Raw genomic sequence first — 25,524 nt, 5'->3', positions numbered from 1 at the left:
TTTTTCCAACGAACTCTGTTCCTGCTTCCTCAGAAGCCATGATGTCGCTGGCTGATATATAGTAGCTCCCCGTCTCTATAAGCTCTCTTGCCCCCGCCCTTTTCTCCAGCTAGTCATAAATAAAGCTCTTTTGCCACATTGTATGATTTTATATTTTTGATGTTTAGGGCTCAATAGGAAGGAAATCTCGGAATTCGGGGAATATCTATGTTACACTAGTTTGCCAAGGGGCACAGACGATTTATGTATTTATACGGAGTACATGTCTTAGTATAGAATCCACTCACTGTACTATGTTGTCTTGTTAATATGGCTACCCACTGAGTATTCATACCCTATGTGGTTTGCGGTTTCCAAGTAGCAAATTAGAAAAATATCAAAAACCCCTTTGCGTAACCTAATAATACATATATAACCAATATATAACATTGAAAAGTGACGGACATTCTCGGTGAACGTTAGAAGTGAAGATGCCGAGGTTAAAATCCCCCAACTCCACCGTTGTCCTCTCAACCACTCTTTTTCTCACCAACTTCGCCTCCTAGACATCTAATTTGGATTATTTTTTTTGATAATTCTTTTCGCTCTTTATAATTTATGATGTTCCGTCGATCTTTTACTTCTCTTCCTTCTGTTCGCAAAATCCCCTCCACACTATCTCTTTCGCGACTCCTTACCCGCAACTCTTTCTCCGCTGCCCCGAAACGACCCTACAACCGGACATACTCCACCTGTAAGCTATATATAAACCAGTTACAATGCGCAATTTCAACAAAACAACTAACCCGGTAATCGCAGCATCTGCCTCTACACAGCCATCACCACCCCAAGTCCCGCGCTCACGTCTCCGTCGCTTCATCGGCTTCACCTCAATCGCCGTTTTCGCATTCACAGTTGGATTAACCTACCAAACCCAAATTACCCTTTCGCGCATCATGGCCACCCCAACCGGCGAAGAGACCTTGACGGCATTCGTTGCCTCAGACACTGCGACCGCGAATATCGATAATACACTCCGCACCCATCCCGTCGCAGAGGCTCTTCGCGCAAACCCCGAATTCTCCGAATCCCGGCCACACCTTACAATTCCCGAACCCATGCGCGAACGCAACCTCACAGCCGGAACGCTAGCTGGACCTGGGAAGATCGTTGTGCCGCCATATGTATTCAGTCAGCGCGACGGCAAGACCATGGTTTCGCTCATGTATCTTGGCGGGGATGTCTGTGGTCACCAAGGAATAATCCACGGTGGTCTACTGGCTACGTTGTTGGACGAGGGTCTGGCGCGTTGTTGCTTCCCGGCTTTGCCGAATAAGGTGGGTGTTACGGCCAATTTGAATATTGATTACCGTGCTCCTGCTATGGCGAATCAATATGTTGCCCTCCGCGCGGAGACTGTTAAGGTTGAGGGTCGTAAGGCGTGGGTGGAAGGTCGCATTGAGACTCTCCCGAGTGACGGTACAGAGCCGGTGGTTCTAGTTGAGGCTAAGGCTTTGTTCATTGAGCCTCGGCAAGCTGCTGTAAGTTCAAACTGTTGGGATTTTGACTTTTTTCTTTCTTAGTGGCTAATTTTCTTCCAGGCGCTTTCGAGTCTCTACAAAGTGGCGTGATTGAAGAAATTTCCGAAATTTCTGCATTTGGTTCCTGTTCCTGGTTCCTGGAGTCATGGCGAATAGATGTTTTTTTTCTTTGTAAATGAGGTTTAGAAGTGATTTTGTACATATTAGTCCATTGATATAAAGATATAGGTCCTTATAGACACTATAAATATATTATAAAATGTTATAAAATACCAAGTATAAAAAGAAAAGAAATGCCAAGCGATGGCGACACTTCCCTCCCCCGCGATGATCACATCTTCTGTGACGCGGCCACTGCCCCTCCTTATTTCTATAATTTCTCTGCTCAGAATTTCAACTCTCATTCTCTTCATTAATCTACATACCTCCAAAATGTCTACGTAAGTCCAGATAACCCTCAATGCCAATCTATATCCCTCTAACCAAACAAATAGCAACATCACCTTCCACGCCAGCGCCTTGACCCGCAGTGAGCGTACCGAGCTGCGCAACCAGCAAGGTCTCACAATCTGGCTTACCGGTCTCTCCGCCTCCGGCAAGTCCACACTCGCCGTCGAGCTTGAGCACCAGCTCGTTCGCGACCGTGGCATTCACGCCTACCGTCTGGACGGCGATAACATCCGTTTCGGACTGAACAAGGACCTTGGATTCAGCGAGGCCGACCGTAACGAGAACATCCGCCGCATTGCCGAGGTCGCTAAGCTGTTCGCTGACTCTAATTCTGTCGCTATCACTTCCTTCATCTCTCCCTACCGGAAAGATCGTGACACTGCCCGCCAACTGCATGAGGTTGCCACTCCCGGCGAGACCACTGGTCTGCCTTTCGTCGAGGTCTATGTTGATGTCCCCGTTGAGATCGCTGAGCAGCGTGACCCTAAAGGCCTTTACAAGAAGGCTCGTGAGGGCATTATCAAGGAGTTCACTGGTATCTCTGCTCCTTATGAGGCCCCGATCAACCCCGAGGTTCACGTTAAGAACTATGAGCTCCCCGTCCAGGATGCCGTTAAGCAGATTATTGATTACCTTGACTCCAAGGGTTACTTGCCCGCCAAGAAGGAGTAAGGTGGTTTCTTTTTGACTTGCGATTGGGATTGGGATTTGATTTGAGATTTGGCGGATGTGTCTATGATCGGATTTACATAAAAAGAGTACTGTACAGCGGATTAGATATGGTGTTTTTGGGTTTCCAAGGTTGATTCCCCTCCCCGCTTACTGTACATACTGCGTGGACAATATAGATCGCTTTTGCACATTGCATATTATGAGGCCGAGGATGGGTAATGGGGTTTAATCCCCTTTCGCTGTTTGAATGTGTGGTCATTGAAAATCAGAAAAACCAAAAAATTTCAATGCTTTGTGCTAGATGTACCGAGGTGGTATATGTACGCAATGTCTTCTCGAAGCTTCGTATCTCCTGCGATGCCTCGAATTGGCAACCTTAGTTGAACTCGAATTCATAAAACACATACGGGGTGTAGTCTGCGCTGCCCTCACCACCTGGGTGCATCTCGCCAGGGTCATCCCGCTGCATACGGCCCTTCTTGTCCCGCCCAAAGGCATTGCCCGCCAGATACGAGTATTTATTCTCGAGGTTTTGCTTTGCACGGTCTGCTTGCTTGCTAGTTTGCGTCTGTAGGGAGTAAAAAAGAACGTCAGCCCGTGCCACACTGTAAAAGCGACCAAAAAAGCAGAGGAAAGAGAACATACCCTGACCAAAGCGCAGACGAAATCCAACGGCAATCCATACCGCAGCACCGTCTCGACAAACACCCTCAGAACCAAAATATGAATCCAGACCATAACGGCCTCACTCCAAGCCGTGCGACCGAGTTGCAGCGTCTCACCCCATACCTTACGCTCATCACCACCAACGCGCTCAACCTCCTTGCGCTCCTCCTCCTTCCCGCCCTCAACATACTTAAAGTCGCGTGGGATCCACTTCTGCTCACGGCACTTATGCACGAACTCGACACTGTGCTTCTTGAAACATGTCACAGCGTACAGCGTGAACTCGCTGTCGGACGCGACCAGCTGCGCGGACCGCGGGACCACCATTGGCGCGACGGTCTCGTAGGTCTTCAAGAAGTCTTTTACTAGCTGGGCGGGCACGGCGACGAGGTGGGTTTCGATGTATTCGGAGTCCTGGACGATGGATTTCGGGTCGATAACTGAGGCGAGGGACTTGGTTGAGAGGTTACCTCTGTGTGGAGCGGGTTAGTTCTGGTTCCCGTACGTTATATGTACACATCGGAGTCTCCTTCATAGTTAACATACGTTTGTTTCCGCTGCAGTGTGGACAACGTGTTCTTGACCTGGTTATATTGGGAGTACTTGAATCGAATGTCGTTGTCGATGCTGGACGCTTCCTGTAGTAGATAAACAGCATTAGTATGTAAATCCAAGCTAGGAAGACCCCTCGTTTCTATGTGCGACACAACAAACCTTCTGTAGAAGATCAATCAGCTCCGCCAAGGGCTTATCGGCCCTGTACTTGACTTTGTTCCATTGGAAAGTACGCAGGTACTGATCGACTGGCTCTGTAGGCAGTCAGAACCCAGAACCCAGAGATATCTTTTCCAAAACTGCGTTTTCCCTCCGCAGCCAGATCAATACCACGCTGGACACATACTATGGTTGACAACCTTCATCTGCTCAATCTGCGCCTCGTCCTCAAGGATGTTCTTCAACGCATCGCCGACCTTGGCAACGACACTCTGGCATGAAGCTTCGAGCTTGGACAGCTCTTCCGCCTGCTGGACAAGGGCATCTAGCGTGCCGATCTTGAACTCCGGAATTGGGAAGGAGGTAGCGGAGCCATTGTCCGGGGAGACGGTGGTCGAGACTGCTTCGAGGGCGTCTTCGCGGTGGTGCGAGGGGACGATAGAGGTTGGGAGGGAGAGAAGGAGGTATTTGTTTGGTTTGGACATGGCTGCTTATGTCGGAGAATTCAAGGGCCTTCAACGAGGCTTGGGAGCGTTTCGGGGTTGAGGGGGTAGCTCGGGTGGCCTCGATGTCGTAGGCGGTGGGTGCTTGGACCAGGTCCACTTTGCACATCTACAAAGTACACATTTTAACAGAGTGACTTAGGCATCCGTCCTTGACATAAAACTGGAGTAATCTAATCGCGTTGGGTGGAAATAACATAAATTACATTATCTTCTCAATGTTTTCTTCCTTTCAGAGGTGAAAATCATTCGCCACAATGTAGAATCCCCGTGAAAAGTACAATACTGACTTTTCTATCTATCACCTGTGATAATGTTCAATATCAAATCAAATACTCATGATATCATACTAGCAGCTTAATTAACGTATATGAATACCAGTGCAGCTACTACCGCATTTCATATGAAGTGCTGTATAGAGATGCATAACGCTAGAGGAGGACTCAATGCTCGCTGAGAGTCGGGAAAAAAAAAAAAAAAAACAAAAAACACCGATATGCTTCAAAAGAAAAGGAAGTGAACCTCCCTTAAGGAATTTTGATCACCGGAACAGCCAGTGAGGCTAGATTCAATAACAGCCAAGGCTGGGGAAATCAACTAGCTTCGAATCTGCAGAATATGTAGGGAAAACTTGGGCATGAAGAAAGTAAAAGGAAAGACAGGGTATCTGTATCAAGCGTGCAGCCCTGATTGTGAACCGAGGAGAAAAGGAGGAGTGGAGGGAAGAGTGGAGGGAAAGGGAGAGGAAGTAGTGGTATCTGTACAAAAATAAAGAGGGGACAGTTTCGAAAAAAAGAGCACGTAGAATTAATCATAGAACAGGTAGGCCATGGTTTGACATCACGCCCCAAGAACTGAGTCAATTGATGCATGATGGCACGACTGTGAGAAATTGGAGTGAAAGTGAGGAGGATCTGAGAGGAAAATTACTTCGACCCTAGCCCTGCATACCCATGAAAACTTCCTGGCAGTTCTCCACCAGGAACTTGAGGACATCATTCTTCTTCTGAACATCAGTCATCTCACGGGCAAGACTTTCAGGTCGCATGATTGTCGGCGCAAAGACCACAGCAACATTCTGACTGGTCATCAAATTCTCCTCATGGCGCTCGACAACGCGTTTGAGATGGAAGATGAGGAACTCCAGGACGTCGCGGTGCACGCGGGGCAGTTCGAGTAGACTCTTCTGCATGAGTTCAATTCGCGCGGACATAGGGCTGACCTCGGCAGAATCTATCACAAGTTCGTAAACTTCGTAAGTGATGAGGGGGTTAGGGAGCTTTCGGAAATATTGCTTTAAAGTAGATGTGACAGCATGAATGTCGAGGTCAGGGTCGGAGATGTCGTAATCAAATGGTGAGCTTTCAAAGCCTTCGCGAATGGTTTGGATGACTGATGCAGCACCGGACTTGCGATAAATGCCTTCCATATCCATGCCTAATTTTATTTGTTAGTTTAACCAACGATCGAATAATCACCGACAAAACATACCTCGCAGTTCAACTTCCTGGATGCACCGCGTGACGATGGCTGGAATGATACTCTTCTCGTGTTCCATGCGAGCTTCAAGTTCAGTGCCGAAAAGAGCTGAAAGTAATTAGTTTATACTGATATCATCCTGAATGTTAGTATCGGGCACATACCATCAGCAGCAACTTCAGCCAACACAGGCACACTGTCAGCTTGCGACATCTTTCCTCCCTGCTTGCCTCTCTGGTTCCCAAAGAACCCAAAGCCTTGGCGACTCGGATCTTGAGTTTGGGAACGCGGTATAACACCGCCGACCTCTTGTCCTTGTCCCCCTTCGCTAGACATGAAGGCTCCCTTGAGACCCTTGACACCTTTGGCGACATTCTGTCCCCCCTTTTTCCAGTTAAACTTGCGAGGCTGCCCCTTGCGAATGCTGACAACCTGGGGGCCTGGCACAACAGTAGCCGTAGCAGACTCGGAGTCTTCCGAAATGTGAGCAGTCGACATAGATCCCTGATATTCGTTTGAAAAGGAAGGTTTCATCACTTCAATGGAGTTTGTGGACTGCTGTTTGTTGTGTGAGATGCCGAGACCGTTGGGTCGTGGTTGACCATCCGTAGCTTTGTAAAGTTCTTGGATTTGGTGAACCAACTGATTGTTCAACTCAGCTAACTGTGCATTCTTCATTGATAATTGCTCGAATTCCTGGAAACTCTTCTCCTTTCGAGTGTTCATGGCTTCCAGTTCATCTGACAGCTCATTGCGCTTCTGCATAAGCTCTTCAATTTGCGGAGCATAAGAGTCTTTCAGTTTTTGAATGGATTCTGCCAGCTCGCGCAGCACATGGTTCGAGAGTTTTCCAAGGTCCAATGGCCCACTGGAACCACCGCGTTTTTCAGCTTCCATATGATCAGTGAGAACAGTAAGCTCACGTAGAACAATCTCGCGCTGAGCGTCAAGGACGATCATAGTAGATCGCTTCTCAGAAAGCTCAGTGTTAACTTGCTTTACGTCTGCTGCGGTGCGAGCGGCTGATTCCAGTTCTGCAACTCGTTGGCGTTCTTTGCGCAATTCGTTACGAAGCCAAGAGATCTCTTCACTCTGTGATCCGGCGATGGGACTGCCAACATCCGTTCCGGCTATGCTTCGAGTGCTAGGTGATCGAGGGTTCTTCAGATCTTTGCTCATCCGCACACTCTTCTCGCTGAAGCTTCGGCCATGGCGGACAGAGTTTGAGACGCGCCGTAGGAATGACTCGTTATTTTGCCCAACAGTGTCATCGCCACCGATGATGCGTGATAGTTCTTCATCCATAGAGAAGTCGCCTCCGCTGTTGTACCGTAGCAAGGTTGATGCACCGGCGCCATCGTATTGGTGCGATTCAAGTTGTGCTGTGCTCAAGGGAGTATGTTGAATGGGCTGTTCGAAAGTGTCACTACGGAGCATGGGGGAGTCCCCAAATTGCGATGTTACAGGTGATGATCCGATCTCTTTCCTTGGAATTTGGTGAAGCCTGCCTTCAAGTGAATCGCCGCGCTTTGGTAAATGCGGTAAGCCGGAGGTTTGGGAGCGCGTTGAGTCCATTGAGCCGTGGTCGTGGAGACGACGAAGCTCATTGGAAGGACGAGCTGGAGCTGAAGTAACGCTATCCATAGGAATGTGTCGTTTTGTGTCACTAGAAAATTCCTTTGATCTGGTGCTACCAGGGCTGGTAGCCCCGGAAAGGTTGCTCGTTTCTCTGAAGCTGATCGGTATATCGGATGAGCTGCGAGTAGAGCCCGTCTTTGCAACCTTGGAATCGGAGGATGGTGGTGTTTTATCCGATGAATTGGCTTCGTTTCTTTCCCAGCCTTTCTCCTGATAGGCAATATGGGGCGAATGGGTTTCTGAAGATGTTCGAGAAGTGTGTTCTTGCAGATATTCACGGCCGTCGCGTGAGGCCCTGTGTGAGGCTTCACTGGATTGAATTTGATTGAAGTAGTCGCGGGTATGCTCCTGCCGTGTCTGTGAGTGACCACGAGAAGAATTGCCCTCAGCCGATGGATCAAATGCAAGAGGAATCAATAATTCACCACCATCTGCGTCAGTTTGCCGCGGAATTGATTGACGACTGCTGCGATATGTGCTGGATGGAAGGAGAATATTGTCTGTATGAAGAAGTAAGTAAAGAGTTTCAGCACGCGGTGTTTATTTTATAGATCACGCGATCATAACAATAAGTATAGGCAGTGACAATGGTGTGTAGAAAAATAGAGAGCGGTGTATAGATCGGTGGATAGATCAATGCAACAATAGGCGACAAAATGTAAGCCTGGATGATTGTACATCTAGGCTGCAAAGGCATTAGAGTCCTGGAGAGTTTCTTACCTGAATTAGCTGGCTGATTAGAAGTTGAGCTTTGCGGTCTTTGGTCATTTAGGTCAGGCGTTTCTGCCATTCTATTAGGGTCAGGCGTGCCTGTATATTCACTTTGCTCCTCTTCCATTAATTGTGCTCCTTCAAGGAGGTGGGGAGGCAGCGATGGCAAGGATTTGTCCAGCTTCACATTAGGCCCCGCTGGTTTTTTCCCACTACTGCCGCCGGCTTTCCGTTTTCTTCTTCGTGCCATTAGCGATTCATGACATTCCATGCAGAATATACCCTGTGAAGTGCGCGCATAGCGTAAATTCTCAATCTTTCGCTTGCAATTCCGGCATCGGAAGCATTGCGCGCAAAAAGCCTGATCTCCCGTCAAGATGGCCAAATCCTCGATCTTGTTGTTGCAGGAGCTACAGCTGTATGTGCAATTACTGCATATAAGTGATCCATCGCCCAAAAGGAGGAGGTGCGCATCCGAGTCAAGCAGAGTACTGCATGTACTGCATCGGAAACAGTCGATGTGCCATCGGTTTCCAGCTGCCAGAAGTTAGTGACATGAGAAAATGCAAAAGAAAATCGCAGGTATCCGGCATACCAAGCTCAAATGCTTTCCCTTCTTCAAGAGTCTGCCGAAACAGTTAGTCAAGTATCGTCCACTTGCTCCACATTGTGCCTACCTCTCCACAACCCTTGCACGGGTAGGACTCATCGTGTTCCATAGGAGACTCCGGGTATGCGCCCTGGTTCTCCATCCTGAGATCCAGTGTCTAGCGCACAAAATGATCGACTATGGCCGTGTATTGATGCTTGCGAATATATAAGTCTAGCGAGGGACACAGACCAAGCCCAAAATCGTGTGTATACGGGCGATTCGTGATCGCTACGGAAGATCTCACTGGCAATCACATGCGTCGTTTCTCGTTTCCTTAGGGTACTCCTTGGTGAGCGCCACCTGCGTTGGAAGCCAAAATCGAGGAGATGGGGTCGTCGGTGCAGATTTGGAGGGGAGATGCAACAGGGGGCTGAAAGAACGGCGAATGGCGGCTGAACCTGCAGACTACTGGGGCGTTAAAAAAACGTGATTCAACACTGGTTTTGAGCTCGGAAGCGTAAGACACCAGTCCTCCCAATCAGTCCCCGAACCAAAACAAGCAGGGCTGTCCACGTATGGGGCGGACTAGGATGATAGCGACGGCAATTATTTGCCTATCGACCAGGGATCGTGGACTTCAAATCTCTTGACGTACCAGACACTGCTAGCCGTGCTACAGAAGTGTTTCAGATAAATAATCGCGGGTGTTGTGACCGTTAAGCGCAACAGGCGAAGCGAAACGGGGATTGCCCCTCGCGGGCGTTGGATTGGTTTCAAGATTGGACGGAGGCAGCCCCGAGGCCGAAGGAAGTGAAATCCGGGAGTAAAGACGATAATCAAAAAGAAAAAGAAAAGAAAAAGCAATGAAACATGAGAGTTGGATTAGGGGGTGGAGGTGGAGGGATGAGAAAGGAGAGACTAGATGAAGGTGAACTTTGGGCTTTCTGCCACAAAATGGTCTTCCCCACGTTAGCAATTTACACAAATCGTGATTGATCTGATTTTCCCTATTATTCATTTGCATTTCCCTATATTTCTACTACATAGGTAATGCCCAACCTATTCTCATCTATCTTACTACATATACGATATAGCGGCGATACCGCCCAAAACGTGCGGGACTTCTTTCCCATGCAATGACCAATGAGGTTCTTGATACCCCTGAATTTCATCCAATCTGCTTTAATCTCCCTGAAAAATGATACTGAAGCCGATAATCTGATATTCTACAATTATCTTCTCCCAATTCCAACCCAAAGAACAAACCACCAAGAGAGATATTAAGATCTCTTCCCCTAGGCAGCTTCGAATCTGAGCACTCCACTATCGCTTTGACCGCGGTACGGCTACTTAGTTTCAAACACTTCTCCCGCTCTCACTATCTCCGGACTCTCCTTCATTTTCAGCCCTGTACATGGTTTCACCAAACATGAGTGCGGCTGAAGTCAATCTCACACAAGTCTACTCTGTACAGAGTTTAGAAAAAAACATTACCGGGCTGAATTGCTTGGAAAAAAAAGTCTGGCGGTGCGTTACCCCTGATCCTTCAGCTCAGATTCAGGCGCCCTGTTTGGAAATTGTGAAACGCTTGTTATGTCACGTGTGAGAGTCTATCAGATTAAAGTGGAGTGACTTTGAGGAGCGGCTTGCGTAGAACAGTTATTCTTTGACCTGACTTTCTAAATGGTGGATGTTTGGTCTTTTTTGCTGCCCGAAAATGACATATTGTCGATCTTGTTCTACTGTTTCGTTTTCTAATACTAGGGAAACTGAGTACTAGTATTTACTTCTGTTGCTTCTCTACATATATAGCTATTAATAGTTGATCCTTTCATCCACTGAAGTTGAAGGAGATTAAATGTCAAGAATTCCCGATATCTCAGACTTTGTCTCAGAATGTGTCAGATCTACTGGGTACTTTGTACTTATCTTTTTAGCCTGCGGTATACTGACCAATAATCCAAACACGTTTTGATCTGAACGTGTAAACAACGACCTCGCAAATGAAGTATAACGCACGGAGTACTCCGTACATAGTAGGCAATATTATGAATATCGCCATGTATTTCACAGCCAATGATATACTGGGCCCACTTACGATTATCAATCTATCTGGCACATACTATGTAGATCTAGGGGATGATGGGTATCTCTACATTGAGAGGCCTATCACTCATAAACACAGTTCGCATGCCTAATATACAAAGTCTGCGATAGCACCGAATATATTCCCGTAAAATGAATAATAACATCCAGTAATAATAGACATAATTGTCCGGGTATAGTATAGTTGGTCACATACCAGATCTGGCCCCGGAGGATCAGCGCTAAGAGTGGGGTTTACACGCAATAGCCCATGACGACCTGGATCTCCTCTTCTTAGGCCTTTTCCAACCTTGCAAATCCAGCTAATTGCTGATCTAAATGTCATGCCCAAAGAGCGAAGATCAAGATCAAGACACCCGAGTGTCCGCACTGGATGCAACACTTGCAAGTATGAGCCCCTTGGGAAAGAGTCCCAGTCCCGAAGATCCACAGCAATTTATTGATCGGCATCCTGTTCTAGAATTCGGCATAAAAAGTGTGACGAAGTTCTCCCAGCATGTAAAAACTGCACGAGTACTGGTAGAAAATGTGATGGCTATGTGCAGGTGCCCGATAAAAGGACCCGTGCCTGGCGTAAAGCTGAGAAGCCCCGCGATTCAGGCGATCAGACTGCAACGTCCGGGCATAAACAATATAAAGCCCCACACACTCCTTCTGTGGATGCTATCGTTCGTCTGATCGATCCGAGTCAGGTTCATCTCAATTGGACCGACCGCTGGCACTTGGATTACTTCCGCAAATGCACGGCAAGCCAATGCATGGATTATTTTGAAGATACATTCTGGGGGCAGCTGGTGTATCAGATGTGCGAAGAACACCCTGCAGTCCGCCATGCAGCAATAGCAATGGGTGCACGGCAACGTCAATTTGAAGAGGTTCAAACGAAACAAATCGAGGATCGAGAAAGTCTGTTGGCTCTTAGCCATTCTTCCAAGGCGATAACCTGTCTTCGGGATAGTCTAGTCAGAGAGCAGTCGAGTCGCATTCACAAAGAAATAGTGCTCGTCACCTGCGTTATTCTGACAATGCTAGCTCTCTTCCAAGAAGACTTGTTTGCTGCCCGCTGCCATTTTCTATCTGGGTATAGGCTGTTCAAGGAATGGGTGGCTGTTGACTTAGAAAAGAGCCCCAATGGTCAAGCTTTGAAACAGGCTTTTGCCCAGGTTCACATACATTTTTCGACATGTGAGGACCCAAGAAGATTCGTTGAGGACAGACGCTTGATTTCCCCCAATATTGGGAAATTCCGCAAAAAGATTAACTCGTCGGGAATTGATGAGTTTGCAAGAGATAGCCGCTTCATGATGGTAGTTGGGTGGCAGCTAGTGAAGAGCCACCCAGGGGGAGGGTTCAGTATAGGGCCTGCAAGTTCTCCCATCGGCCGTGGTGAAATCGCAGTCTTGAGCAAACTTCGGCTTTGGCGAAGTCAACTCAAGTGCGTTCTGGAAAGTGGAAATATACTACAACGACACCGCGATATGCTAAGCTTGCTGGAGTTGTGGAGTTTAGCTCTCAATATAAAGCTTACTATCGCCAGTAGTCACGAGCCTCTTGAGGTGTTGCTTGATGATTACACAACACATTTCCAGCGTGTTGTTGACCTAGCAAAAGGCCTCCTTCGGTTCAGTTCCGAAAAAGTACCATCGCCAGAGACCTATACAAGGATATCTGTGGTAAATGCTCTTCTATGGTGTGGGGTAAAATCTCGCGATTGGTTGGTAAGAAAGGACATCGTGTCGTTATTGCATGCGTGCAAATACCAGGATTCTTGGATTTCTGCGGTGACTGCAGTATTGCAGAGAATGATTGAAATAGAGTCAAATGGCGTTAAACAGGGGGAAATTATTCCTCAGGGTGCTCGTATCGATTCTATCAAAGTCAAGATTGTATCCGATGAGTCCAAAGTCCAACTTTGGTATTGCAAACCTCAATATAGACTAAACCAGAAAATTGGGCATGATATATGGGAATGCGATACGTTATCTTTTTAGTACCAAAACATTATACATGCCTGTTGTATGGTCTCGCTGTTGTATGGTCTCAGACTTCTTTTTTTTTAAAGCTGTTTAAGATAGCTTCCCTCCAAGGAGCCCAGTCCTCGATCAGATGGACAATGATAGATCGCAGAACGAGGCTACTACCGCTTTTTCAAAGTCCCTCAGGCTCTTCGAGTGGAGTTGGACGTTATGTTGAAGCCAAGCTACTCTAAGTCATCAGATAGAGATCAAACGGCTTATACTGTAAGTAATCCATGGAGATTTATTCGGCATGAATAGTAAAATTTGAGATTTTCTTGAAATCAAAGCATCCTTGTACATGATATTGGAGATCATAGGCTCTCGCCGCTCCCGCCTTCCACCCCACTTGCAGAAAAAATACGAATCAGCGTTGGCCCCTCGAACCTCACTTCTTCTTTCATCTCTTACCTTTTTTGCCTTAACATTTACAAAAATTCAATATGGGCGTCGAAAGAAAGATTATTACTCGCGGTACCGGCTCTGGCTCGCCTGCTGTGGGCGATACTGTCTCTATCCACTACACGGGATGGCTCTACGATGCCAAGAAATCCAACAAGGGCTTCCAGGGCAAGCAGTAAGCTGACTGCCATACCCTAGAGCCATTGAGCTTATGATTTGAGTATTTAAAATATTGACTATCTATGACAATAGATTTGATAGCTCCAGAACCCCTGGCCGTGGCCCTTTCAATGTTCAGATCGGTGTCGGACAGGTCATCAAAGGTATCCTATCCTCTGTTTTTTTTTTTGGTGGTATCTCAATGAAATCCATATTTGCAACAATGGAATACCTTGCCACGCCAGTTTCGAAATTGAATACTAATACTCTTCGTTTGATTAGGTTGGGACGAGGGTGTCATGCAGATGACCCTGGGAGAGAAGGCAACCCTGACCATTACTCCGTAAGTAAAATCCATGTCTAACAAAACAAAGTTGAACCAATACTAACTTCATTTCCTAGGGACTACGGCTACGGTGACAAGTAAGTGAACACACTAGACATATAGGCGACTACTACTATACACGCCATGACACCCGTCAACTGAAAGTGTTCTAACATTCTTCTTTTACACAGGGCGGCTGGCAAAATTCCTGCAGGTTCTACTCTGATTTTGTAAGTTCCTGCAAATAAGTAACGATATCGGGAAACTAACTATTTCGCAGCGAGGTTGAGCTCCTTAAGATCAACAACAAGAGCGCCTAAATAAGCAATTGAATTAAGCAGATCAGTTAAGCCTAACATTATCAGATATACCCGCTACGACCTTGCTAACTTTGTCACTTCTTCACGGTGCAATTTAATCTTTATTTGTATTGGATTGATTGTAGAATGTTGGAAGGTAGTATACCCACACACAGTATGTCAAGCAATAAAAATCGTCAAAAGTCGTTAATAGAGAGAGGTATTTACAAATGCAATATGCCATACAAAACAAGAGGAAAGAAGAAGAATGAAGACTGACCACCTAGAGGCGGTGTTGAACAGGTAACTCGGGCGCTTGGATTGGCACCGAGATGTTTTCAGCAGATTCATCCCAGTTCAAGATACGAGCCATTTTGTTATATGACTCAATACCGCGACCAGCATGGTCGGCAGGAACAAACGGGTCGGTCTCGCCGAGAGTTCGGCTAAAGAGTTCAAGAGAAACCCAGCCGCGGAAACCGATATCCTCAAAGAAGACGCGAGCGATATCCACAATTGGCAGATAGCCACCACGAGACTCCTCAAGGGGAAATAGACGGGCGTTGCGGGACCAATTCATGCGGACAGGCTGTCCAGCAACATGGAAAGGATGGTTTTCATCCAGCGGGGCAGAAAGACGTTCACCGTCAACAAGCTGGACATAGAAAATCTTGGCCGGATCGATGTTGGCAGTGCGCAGACGTTGCAACGAAGCAGCCAAGTCTTCAGCCGCATTGGGTGTGCGACCTGAGGGTGCAGCAGGGTCGGCATATACACGACCGGCAATATTGAAGGAGTCAAGACAGAGACCAAAGTTGCGACGGTTGACATCGCGGACCACTTCCCACGAGGCCTCCCAGGTATCAATATGATCACCCCAGCAGAGAGCCTCGTAAACAAACCGGAACCCCGCGCCGGCGCCCAAGTCAGCCAGGCGCTGAAGATCACGAACAATCACAGTGCGGTCACCAGTGGTGCGAGCAGCACCAGTCTTCGGGTCTGGACCCAGGAAGTTCGACGGAACTTGGATCATGTCTGTGCCCAGCGCCCGTGCCAGGGTGAACCATTTGGGGAGCTTCTCATTGATGAGCCGGTCTGACTCGGCGCGGTCGATGAGTCCCTCATAGAAGGAAAATGGTTGCAGACAGATAATTGTTAAGCCCAGGCGCTTGCACATCCGCCGTGTTGACCGAGCGGCTTCGTGGTGATCACCGCCGAATACCCGCTGTGCATAACAATCTAGGTCGTCGAAGAAGAGTTCAATGCCCTCGAAGCCATAGGCTGCGGCTTGCATCAACTTGCCGGGTAGATCGTGTACCCAGGGCCGACCAAGCGACATTGAAGCGATGCCGGGGCGGTTGAAAGCCATTTTGGGATTATTTGAATAGGCGCTTCTTTTCTATGTCGATATCATAAAAATCAAAGGTGACTTGAGCGCAGGCTTCTTTTTTTAACTAAAGTTTTCAAGCGGAGAGATATTCAGGAAGCAAAAATGTCTTTTAAGGCGGACAACCAACGATATTAGGGGATTTCTAAGTTATCAAAAGGAAATATACCAAAACAATTGCGACAAAACGTTATCCCCTACACTGCCCTTTATGATTGAACGTTTTCCCTGGTCTACTGTGATTCGTGTCTTGATGACGAGGCAGAACCTGATAGAGACATGTCACATGACCGGGTAAACGCTTCCCCCTTTTCGCTTTCCCGCCAGTCCCACTTCCTCTCTACGACCACCCTAGTACTATTCCAACTCAATCGTGGAGTTTGGCTCCTCATTAGAAATGCTTTTCCTGTCATTACAAATGAAAATTCCGCAGAAAACCGGCATGATCTTTTCCGTACGGGTCTGAACATGGCCGGAGAACCGGCGCCGAATCGTCGATGCTACTCAGAGTCCAGGGCACTTTCCGCAACTAAAAGGGACATGAAAGCCACCAGATTGAATCTTCGCTTAAGCTCTGCAAGTTGCAACATTAATTAAGTATTGAATTAATTCAATTCTTTCAGAACCAAACTTCGTTTTTGAACCCTCAACCACCAGCATGTCCGTCAAAGTTGCCATTATCGGCGCAGGCCTCATTGGCCCTCGTCACGCACAATCCGTAATCTCAAACCCGTCAACAGAGCTAATTGCTCTCGTTGACCCAATGCCCACAGGCGAAGCAATTGCATCCAGTCTCAAAACCAATTACTACCACTCTGTGGCCTCACTACTTGCATCTCCCCACCGCCCGGATGCAGCAATCGTCTGCACACCAAACCACACGCACGTCTCGGTTGCAAAGGCGCTCCTCACAGGCGGTGTCCACGTCCTCCTTGAAAAGCCTGTAAGCGACACCCTAGAGACCGGCCGTTCCCTACTAGAGTTCGCCCAAGCTCCAGAGCACGCCCACCTCAAGCTCCTAGTCGGCCACCACCGCCGCTTCAATCCCTACGTACGAGCAACAAAGGCTGTCCTAGATTCTGGATCTCTTGGCCGCCCCATCGCTATCAACGGTCTGTGGACCTTGTTTAAGCCGGATCCATACTTCGCCCCGCCAACAGACTGGCGCGCATCGAACGAGCGCGGAGGCGGCGTCATCCCCATCAACCTTGTCCACGACATCGACCTCATGCACCACTTCTTCGGGCCTATTGTGCGTGTGACCGCAGAGCGTACACTGCCGCAGCGACCCAGCCCACCACACAATGCCGACGAAGGCGCCGCTCTGACGTTGCGTTTTGCATCGGGTGTTGTTGGCACATTCCTGGTTTGCGACGCGACGCCGTCACCGCATAACTTCGAGACTGGCACCGGTGAGAACCCGCTCATCCCGCGCTCGACGACTGGTGGTGACTCGGACTTCTATCGCATCTTTGGCTCGGATGCTTCACTTAGTGTGCCGGACCTAACCCGCTGGAGTTATGATGCTAGCCCCGAGAAGAGCTGGAATTCCCCGCTCACTGTTGAACAGATTCCGCTTCCAGATGATAAAGCATCTTTTGATCTACAGCTCGCCCATTTTGTTGATGTTATCAATGGGGAGGCTGTTCCTAGTTGTACTGCTGAGGAAGGTTTGCGTGCTTTGATTGTTTGTGAGGCTGTTCAGAAGGCTATGCGGTCGGCTCAACCTATAGATATTGATGTTGACTTGTTGGCGAAGTCGAGCAACTAGCTACATACTGATATGATTTTACTAGATATAGTGATCTATGAGGCAGGTGTCTTCATTTATTTTCTTACGATATGTCGAAGATGGCCACAAAACGGGCAAATAAAAAGACACGAAGGGGTATATATGCATTGAGCCAGTTGCTTCTTTACACTCGTTCAGCGCAGTGTATATAAACCAGGCAGCTCTAGTACACAAAGATCGCAAGATGTGCAATCCGCAATCATTTCAGCAAACCTGGCGCTTCGTTTATCAAACAAAATCACAACAAGTTGTATACCAACGCCGCAAAGGACATCAGCATGGAAAAGATTTACCGCCGCATGTTTCAAGCGAACTTTGGCTGAGCCGCAGTATCCTCGATTTGCTCTGGGCGCACCTTGCCCACATCAATGCCGGCAGCCTCGACGTCCTGGCGGAATTGCTCTTCGTTCTCACGCAGCTGGGCAACCATCTTTCCATGAGCATGCCGCACGGGCTTGATATCGAATAGCTGATCCATGCTCTCAAGAGGAATACCCTTGGTTTCGGGAACGAGGAAGAACACGAAGACGATGGAAATGATCATCATTGATGCGAAGAAGAAGTATACACCGTATCCCATGGCTGTGAACATCTGCGGGGTGAAGCGCGAGACGAGGAAGTTCCAGAGCCAATTGGAGGCAGCAGCGCAGGCTTGTGCCAGGGAACGCATGTTAGGGTCGAACATTTCCTGTCGATGTCGTTAGCATTGTTTCAAGCTTGTGAAATTGACTACATAGGTACTGGACCAATGGTTCAATGCCTTAGATGTTTGTGGTGTCTGGGGATACTTACTGAGTTGAGAACCCATGGGGTACCGTTCCAAGTTGGGGTATAGAAGACCGTCCACAGGTAGAAGAAGAACATGGCTGCGATGCCACCGCCGCTTAAGGTCTCACTCGTGTTGTTTTCTGGCTTGGCGATTTTGATATACGCGCCGACAACCCACAGGCAGGCCGAACCACCTGCTGCACCAATCAACAACAGATTACGGCGACCGACCTGATCAATCAGCCAAAGCAGCCAAACGAAAGTCACCACAGTCTTCACTACACCGAAGATTCCAGTGGTGAATAGACTTGTGTTGGTACCCCTAACACCAATCTAGAAGAATCGTTAGCCTCATTCATCAACGGCCACATCAATAAATCAGCGACTTACTGATTTGAAGACAGTTGGGCTGTAATAATTGATGGCATTGATGCCAGATCCATTCTGCCAGAAGAACAGCGCGCTGCCGAGGAACAGACGCCACATGACCTTCTTGTTGGTTCCAGCCGCCTGGAAGGGTTTCCAGAAACCAACGCCAATGCTACGGCGCTGTTCCTCCAGGGCCTGGTCAATGGCACCAATCTCCTCGATCATATAGATATCGTCCTCGGGCAGCTGACGAATCCAGCAGAGATTCTTGATAGCATCCTCGCGGCGACCGCGTCCGAAGAGCCAACGAGGCGATTCCCGGAGGAAGTAACAACCAATGAGCAAGAGGCCAGAAGGAATCAACTGAACAGCAAAGGGAATGAGCCATTGCTTGTGGCTAGGTTCCATGGTCTCGTCGACACCGAACTATTGATATTGTATTAGTACCCACAAGCCAAGTCGGACACATACGAAAAGCAAAACTCACATTGATCCAGAATCCTACAAGACCACCAACCTGCCAGCCCAGCTCATAAACACCAACCAACCTACCACGAATGGCAGGAGGAGACAATTCAGAGATGTAGATTGGGGTGATATTAGAACCTGCTCCGACACCAAGACCAGCGAGAACTCGGCCACCGTAAAGGAGGCCAAGTCCTCGATCACCAGTGACACCAAGCATCAGACCAGCACCAAGAGTGAAAATCAAGCCAGAGGCCAACAGGCCAATCTTACGGCCCCAAAAGTGGCCGATCGGATAGGCGAAGAAAGCACCGAAGAAGGCACCAGCCTGGTAGCAGGAGACGATATTGGCACTAATCAGGTTCCTGGTAGAATCAGACATCTCGTTGAAGCCGAACTCGCTCTTGAAGGAGTCAAGCGAGAGCGTAGTGCCGATGAAAGCACTATCGTAGCCAATCATGCAGGATGTGCAAGAGGCCACCGCTGCCAGAAGATAGACTCTCCAGTTGTAGACCGCACTAGGCGTTGGCCGATCCTCAACAACCTTGAGGATAGACATGGTGGCGGTTTAATATATAAGAACGAAAGAAGGATTGCAAGAGCGTCTGTGACCAGATGATCTTGATCCCCAATGCTTGATGCAGAGAGGCAGGAGGATGTACGTCCTAAGAAGAACGATCACCACGTATGAAGGTATGGGTGAGATGCAGGTGCAGGTGCAAGGGAGAAAAGAGGAGAGGAAACCCAAAAGAAAGTCCACGCCACTTTTTCTAGAACAGACTAGCGAGGGTAGACAAGATCTAAATAGACTCCAGTCCCGGGCTGTCGATTTGCCCTTGAAGAAAGAGAGGAGAAAATCTGGGGTTGAGAAAGGGGGAAGAAATCGTGGAGATCTCAGGGCGGAGAAAAGTATAGCGCAGGATATCAAAATTCCTTGCAAAAGTGAAGGCCAAGGCGCGGCAAAACGAATATTCCAAGTTTTGAGAGTATGAGAGTAAATTGCCTTTGTCGCCTCTTGGCAACTCCAATGTGGCTTTCCCTACGAAGAAAGTGACTCAGAGGGATATGCAAATTTTGCTGGACTATAGCCAAGTCTACAGACGGAGAGATTATTCGCTTAAGATGTTCGAGTGTGGAGGTCCGATGTCGAAGAGAGTGGGGACTTCCCCGGCGGGTCTCCAGTAACCCGCGACAACGTGCATGTCAGCTCGATCTCTCTGGGGTACCCCAGAGGCAATGTAGTGCACGATCCAGCCCTTTAGTGTGAAATAACGAAAGGCAATTAGTATGATTGGATAAACTGAAATGGATCCATGAATAGGCAAGCGAGGAAACGGCCAATGATCGATTGCTGAGATGGGTGGCGGGGGGAAAGCCTTTCCCCGGGGAGGTTAGGAGATGCGCGGCCGTGCAAGTATCCATTAAGGGCAGTCTGTATAGGCACTAGGGGGTATCTATTCTCCAATCATCATTCGCGGTGTTCTACACACTCTCCTATTTAGCTTCTGTAGAGTTTCCTGCGTGCTAAAGCAAGTTGCCCGTGGGGTGTGGGTGATTGGAGTGGGAAAGCATTCAGCCCGGCAGATGTTATGTAGTAGCGCAGAGTCAACAATAACGAAGCATCAGATTTGCAGTTAAGCCAATAGTAATCTCATGAAATTTGGAAGTTGAATAAATCAACAAATATATAATATAGACAGAATCATTTCTTCTAGCAACACAGACAATGACTTTGGTTGAGGGCAGTGGGATGGGTGGTGGAAGAGCAAAATGTTTCTCCGCCCGACAGCTCGTCGCAAATCCCACTAGTTACCCCTACATTTACGCAATTCCTCTAATAAAACACTTCTCAGCATGATTTCTTGGATATTACAGTTGACAGAGAGGACCACCGCCTAAGACTGGCCTAAGACTTAGGGGCATCTTGCTCATAGAGATCTTGCCAACATGACTTATCATTCGGTCTAGCCGTACGATGGACCTCCCGAGCTGTGTTCCAGCCAAAGAAGCCAGCCATTTCCCAATCAATGAGCCCCACGATCTTGTCATTATTAACTATACAGTTGGACTCGATAAAGTCGTTGTGCATGAAGCTCATGTCTGGGTCGGTATTGGTATCCGAGAACAGAATATCGTATTCTAGGGGTTGGATACGGCCATTGGTGAGAATTCCAGGATCAGCCACGATGTAGGAGCGGGTTTGGCATATATCTGCAGGCTTAATGGAGTGCAGCTGTCGAAGTATCGCCTGCGCTTGTTGTCTGAAGGACTCTTTTTGAACTTGCGATAGATACGGCCATGCAACGGTCAATGCAACACCTGGGAGTCTTTCCTGGACTAACACCTGGTGACCATTGATCTAACAGAGTGTAAGTGATAGATAAAAGACCAAATAGCGATATGGGAACAAGTACCTTGCCGCTAAAGTAAATGTCAGGCACTTTAACGTGTTTTAGGACGTTCTTCGCGATAGTAATAGCTTGGACTTCATTAACATCAGCATATAAGTATCCAATCTCTGAATAATCTGCACTCTCTTGCATATGCAGATGGCTCGACTTGATAATGATGCTCCCAACAGCGAACACGTCGCGACCACCCGCCTCCTCGCCCGGGTAGATTCTCACAGATTCGTTGCAAAGATCAAGTACTGAAGCCCAATATTGTAATGAGTTTGGGGACTGAGAGTTGACATATTTCATATCAATGCGAAAGTCATCCGGTTTGGGAGAATACCGACCGTAAAGCGGCAAGTCCGCATATAGGTCAGAAGGGGGAATTTGGTTTGGGTCCGTTATGTATGGATTCATAATTGAAGAATAACAAGTCATGAGCCGAATACGATGAATGAAACTCAAGGTACTAAGCTGTTCCTTCTCTCAAATTTTTGAACCCGACATGGAGCAATAATGTCGACGACAACAGCTTAATCTAGCGGTCAACATAGAGGCAGCCGCCCGGGCAGGATACGATGGATGTAGTGTAAGCTAGATTTAATAAGCGATGAAAGTCTTGGAAGCCCCCTTGCTTCATTCTACTGCTTCAGCTTAGGATGCTCAAGCATAATTATGAGCATGCGTATAAAAACCAGGGTATGTATACAATAGATGCCTCGGTTCAAGGTTTCCCGTCTAAGGTCTGATGGACTGAAATAAAAGCGGCGGCAACTACTCTGGAAAAAGGAAACCCCACCCGGCAGAGGAAATATCCATTGTACATCGCACGTATAGTGAGGCTAAGTATTTTCCGCCTGAATTTCGAATTTCATCTTATAACATTGTAGGCCCCCCTCTTTGAGATTTGCATATCCCAGCAGACAAATACACACAATTCACTATGTCTGTCACACAAATTGATCAAACACCGCCAGAAGAGCCCATCGCCATCCCCTCCAACCGCGATGGCGTCGCCTATCTGTACGGCCACCCTCTTCTGAACTCTCTATCCCCACCTCTACATCAGACAGTCTACAATGCGCTCGGTCTCAATTGGACCCAAATACCTCTATCCAGTGTGACTGGCTCATCGGAGACATACCCTCCCCCCTACACACGGTCGCCACCGATTGAGAAATATCTGGCATCGATCAAGTCGAATCCCAAGTTCGTCGGCTCGTCCGTAACGATGCCTCACAAGGTCGCAATTATGCCACACCTAGACGATCTCACCGAGCATGCCCGCCAAGCGGGTGCCTGCAACACCATCTTCCTACGCGACGACCCGACAACCGGTCAACGCCAGTACGTCGGCACCAACACCGACTGCGACGGCATCCGGGAAGCCCTCACACAGAACGCCCCTGACCCATCACGTTTCCGCGGCCGGCCCGCGCTTATCATCGGTGGCGGCGGCACTGCCCGCACTGCTATATACGTTATGCGCCGCTGGCTCGGCTCTAGTCGCATCTACATCGTCAACCGCGACGCCGCCGAAGTCGCCGACATCCTCGAAGAAGATCGTCGCCGTAACCCTGACCCCAATGCTCAGGCTCCTCTTATTCCGGTCACCGACCCTTCCGAGGCTGCCTCTCTTGAATCTCCCGCGGCTATCGTCTCCGGTATCCCCAACTACCCACCAAAGTCTCCTGAGGAGCTGCGCTCTCGCGCTATCATCCAGGCTTTCTTGGGTACTGTTGCCAATGCGGAGAAACAGGAGGGTGTCATCCTGGAGATGTGCTACCACCCCACGCCCTGGACCGAGATCGCTCATCTGGCTTCTGCCGGTGGGTGGAAGGTCATCCTCGGCTCTGAGGCTCTGATCTGGCAGGGTCTCGAGCAGGCCCGTCTTTGGACTGGAAAGGATGTCATTGGCACCCCTGGCCTTGTGCAGGAGGTTAAGGATCTTGTTTCCAAGACCATTGCGGAACGGGCATCTGCGAAGTCCAGCCTGTGATTTCTTTCTAATGACCATATTTTGATTTTCTTTTAATCATTGTATAGAGCGCAAAGTAGTTGTAAGTATCATTGTCTACGTATATATAGATAGCGTCTCCAATTTTGGAATACATATCACCTTATTCTACCTACCATAAGGCCAATATCTAAATACATATATCTCGCCAGACGTCTATATAGAATAAACCCAGTTCAACCCGCTTTGAAGCCATTCACGCGCCGGGCCGTGAGTATTCTAGGTTACGGACTCGGCGCCAGACTTCCCGCACTGTCCGCTCCTGTGTTTCACGGCCTGTCTCGGTGGCAGATGGACCAGCAGGTCTAAAATTTCATTTATTAGCAAGATCCAACACAAGGAGGAAAGCCCGGACTCACCTAATAGCCAAATATAATCTGCTGCCGAGTCGGACATCCTCGATCGGCGCCGTATCCACATTCTCTGGGGGATTAGCAGTAGTCATAAGTCCACCGGCCTCCAAAAGAATAGCGGCACCAGCAGCGATATCCCTATCATAGTCAGCACCCTGACTATTCAAGACATACGAAAGGGAAAACAAGCCAAAACTTACCACTCCCAGCAACCTCCCTCCCACCAAATGTCAAAAGACCCCATGGCAACGTACGCCAGATCAAGCGTCGCACTGCCCAAACTGCGCACACCATGCACCATACCACCTCTCCCATTCCGACTACCCACCTCTGCGGCCATATTAACAAAGCTCTCAATCTTGCGATGCATATTTCCATCTGGAATATCGCGACGGTCTTTACCCCACTCGCAAGAAAAGATACACTGTGAAGGCGCATTGGCGGGCATAGGTGGAATTGGGTTGTGGATAAGTGGAAGGCGACGAGTCTCGTTTAGCCAGGCTCCGCGCCCAGTGCAAGAAGACCAGAGCTGATCTGTGAATGGGGCATAGACTACACCAATTATTGGCTTGTGTTGCACGATGAAGCCGATTGAGACGCAGAACATGGGGAAGATATGCGTGTAGTTTACCGTTCCTAGGAGGGGGTGGGGTATATTAGTTGAGAGTCTTACGATGCCGGTTTGGAACCGTGGACAGTCAGTCACGGTGTTGGATGTCCTGATTTACCATCTAATGGGTCGATGCACCATGTAGGTTGCTCATCAATGAGGTAGTCGCGCGACTGGCCTTTGGCATATGCCTCCTCACCGAGGAATCTAGGAGTTTTTTTGTTTTAGCTTTTTTTGCCACTGGGCTACGACAGAAGCACTAACTTGTGAGATGGGTATCTGGCCTCCAGGGCACTCCGGATGAATACTTCGACGTCTGCCAAGTAGGATTTTTAGCGACAATGTCCGATATTCTTTAGCAGCTGTGTCATCTTACCTTCGTCAGTCTGTGTCACAATATCTACTGCGCTTTCCTTCTCTTCGAAGGCGCTAGAGGAGCCATTGGCGCCTGAGATACGCTGGTCGACACGCTCCATGAGCATCTTGCCTGCTTTGCGGCCCAAGTCTACTGCGAAAGCGTATATTTCATCCAGCTCATCTTGGGAGAAGGGTCCGGTAGCCATTGTGTAATAGGTTAACGGGAATATGAGGGCACAAGAGGTGTATGAAAATCGCTAATGTAAGGAAAGATTTCAAGGTTGAAGGGTAAATGTTTAGCTCCTTGAGTCACCCGGTGAAAATTGGAGGTCGAAATAACCGCCAATAACCGGCCCCGGGAGTTGCTTATCGAGATGTTTCTCCACTTTAGTAGAATTTATAGATTCGAACATATATTGCTATATCTTCAATAAGAAAGCTAAGTATATACTGTAAGGGGCAATATGCATGAATTAGTGCTCAATATGCTTGCTTATATCGCCCGGATATGCACGCATGCATGAAGGGATATCAACTTCTGCAGCCCAACTATATTCTTTCGCACGGAGTCCTTCATTTCGGAAATATCATGTGTGATCCCACTCATCCCGGCTGCCCTGTGTTGGAACAGGAAGAACAACTTTCTGTGAGACACGAAATGGACACGACCCGGTGGCCAGCAGCGGATGGACAATCTTTTCTACACCATCTCTCGGAGAAAAAAGGGCTGCAAGTATGTCCGACGAGAGATGGGCGAGCATG

At 48.3% G+C, this 25,524-nt stretch overlaps 11 protein-coding genes across 11 annotated transcripts; 5 read left to right on the top strand and 6 right to left on the bottom strand.

Moving 5' to 3' along the window:
- Positions 1-600: 600 nt before the first annotated feature.
- Positions 601-1,610, top strand: N7479_009373 (PaaI family thioesterase; the record flags this gene model as incomplete). Its single annotated transcript, XM_057257066.1, has 3 exons — positions 601-733; positions 799-1,520; positions 1,581-1,610. 3 exons carry the CDS (start codon positions 601-603, stop codon positions 1,608-1,610), a joined length of 885 nt encoding a protein of 294 aa, XP_057104524.1.
- Positions 1,611-1,952: 342 nt separating this feature from the next.
- Positions 1,953-2,642, top strand: N7479_009372 (adenylyl-sulfate kinase; the record flags this gene model as incomplete). The annotated part of the gene is made up of 2 exons (XM_057257065.1): positions 1,953-1,960; positions 2,015-2,642. 2 exons carry the CDS (start codon positions 1,953-1,955, stop codon positions 2,640-2,642), a joined length of 636 nt encoding a protein of 211 aa, XP_057104523.1.
- Positions 2,643-3,018: 376 nt separating this feature from the next.
- On the bottom strand, positions 3,019-4,507 carry N7479_009371 (H(+)-transporting V1 sector ATPase subunit C; the record flags this gene model as incomplete). The annotated part of the gene is made up of 5 exons (XM_057257064.1): positions 3,019-3,210; positions 3,288-3,780; positions 3,855-3,946; positions 4,023-4,117; positions 4,210-4,507. The coding sequence occupies 5 exons, from the start codon at positions 4,505-4,507 to the stop codon at positions 3,019-3,021; spliced, it is 1,170 nt and encodes a 389-aa protein (XP_057104522.1).
- Positions 4,508-5,462: 955 nt separating this feature from the next.
- N7479_009370 (uncharacterized protein) lies at positions 5,463-9,105 on the bottom strand (the record flags this gene model as incomplete). The annotated part of the gene is made up of 6 exons (XM_057257063.1): positions 5,463-5,962; positions 6,017-6,112; positions 6,169-8,142; positions 8,363-8,890; positions 8,949-8,979; positions 9,031-9,105. 6 exons carry the CDS (start codon positions 9,103-9,105, stop codon positions 5,463-5,465), a joined length of 3,204 nt encoding a protein of 1,067 aa, XP_057104521.1.
- A 4,404-nt stretch (positions 9,106-13,509) lies between these two features.
- On the top strand, positions 13,510-14,272 carry N7479_009369 (FKBP-type peptidyl-prolyl cis-trans isomerase; the record flags this gene model as incomplete). The annotated part of the gene is made up of 6 exons (XM_057257062.1): positions 13,510-13,643; positions 13,721-13,791; positions 13,910-13,970; positions 14,030-14,050; positions 14,144-14,182; positions 14,233-14,272. The coding sequence occupies 6 exons, from the start codon at positions 13,510-13,512 to the stop codon at positions 14,270-14,272; spliced, it is 366 nt and encodes a 121-aa protein (XP_057104520.1).
- Positions 14,273-14,534: 262 nt separating this feature from the next.
- Positions 14,535-15,620, bottom strand: N7479_009368 (sugar phosphate isomerase/epimerase family protein; the record flags this gene model as incomplete). Its single annotated transcript, XM_057257061.1, has 1 exon — positions 14,535-15,620. One exon carries the CDS (start codon positions 15,618-15,620, stop codon positions 14,535-14,537), a length of 1,086 nt encoding a protein of 361 aa, XP_057104519.1.
- Positions 15,621-16,296: 676 nt separating this feature from the next.
- Positions 16,297-17,409, top strand: N7479_009367 (Gfo/Idh/MocA family protein; the record flags this gene model as incomplete). Its single annotated transcript, XM_057257060.1, has 1 exon — positions 16,297-17,409. The coding sequence occupies one exon, from the start codon at positions 16,297-16,299 to the stop codon at positions 17,407-17,409; it is 1,113 nt and encodes a 370-aa protein (XP_057104518.1).
- Positions 17,410-17,734: 325 nt separating this feature from the next.
- Positions 17,735-19,591, bottom strand: N7479_009366 (sugar porter family MFS transporter; the record flags this gene model as incomplete). The annotated part of the gene is made up of 4 exons (XM_057257059.1): positions 17,735-18,118; positions 18,223-18,531; positions 18,589-18,993; positions 19,055-19,591. 4 exons carry the CDS (start codon positions 19,589-19,591, stop codon positions 17,735-17,737), a joined length of 1,635 nt encoding a protein of 544 aa, XP_057104517.1.
- Positions 19,592-20,938: 1,347 nt separating this feature from the next.
- Positions 20,939-21,842, bottom strand: N7479_009365 (aminoglycoside phosphotransferase family protein; the record flags this gene model as incomplete). Its single annotated transcript, XM_057257058.1, has 2 exons — positions 20,939-21,391; positions 21,447-21,842. The coding sequence occupies 2 exons, from the start codon at positions 21,840-21,842 to the stop codon at positions 20,939-20,941; spliced, it is 849 nt and encodes a 282-aa protein (XP_057104516.1).
- Positions 21,843-22,368: 526 nt separating this feature from the next.
- On the top strand, positions 22,369-23,424 carry N7479_009364 (shikimate dehydrogenase family protein; the record flags this gene model as incomplete). Its single annotated transcript, XM_057257057.1, has 1 exon — positions 22,369-23,424. One exon carries the CDS (start codon positions 22,369-22,371, stop codon positions 23,422-23,424), a length of 1,056 nt encoding a protein of 351 aa, XP_057104515.1.
- Positions 23,425-23,638: 214 nt separating this feature from the next.
- On the bottom strand, positions 23,639-24,968 carry N7479_009363 (inositol monophosphatase family protein; the record flags this gene model as incomplete). The annotated part of the gene is made up of 6 exons (XM_057257056.1): positions 23,639-23,747; positions 23,802-23,933; positions 23,996-24,431; positions 24,524-24,612; positions 24,670-24,721; positions 24,782-24,968. The coding sequence occupies 6 exons, from the start codon at positions 24,966-24,968 to the stop codon at positions 23,639-23,641; spliced, it is 1,005 nt and encodes a 334-aa protein (XP_057104514.1).
- Between the last annotated feature and the right edge of the window lie 556 nt (positions 24,969-25,524).

The sequence above is a fragment of the Penicillium vulpinum genome, assembly GCF_028829585.1.
Source record: "Penicillium vulpinum strain IBT 29486 chromosome Unknown utg000004l_segment0_segment0, whole genome shotgun sequence".
Classification (NCBI taxonomy): Eukaryota; Fungi; Ascomycota; class Eurotiomycetes; order Eurotiales; family Aspergillaceae; genus Penicillium; species Penicillium vulpinum.
This window is presented reverse-complemented; position numbering and strand designations above follow the sequence as displayed.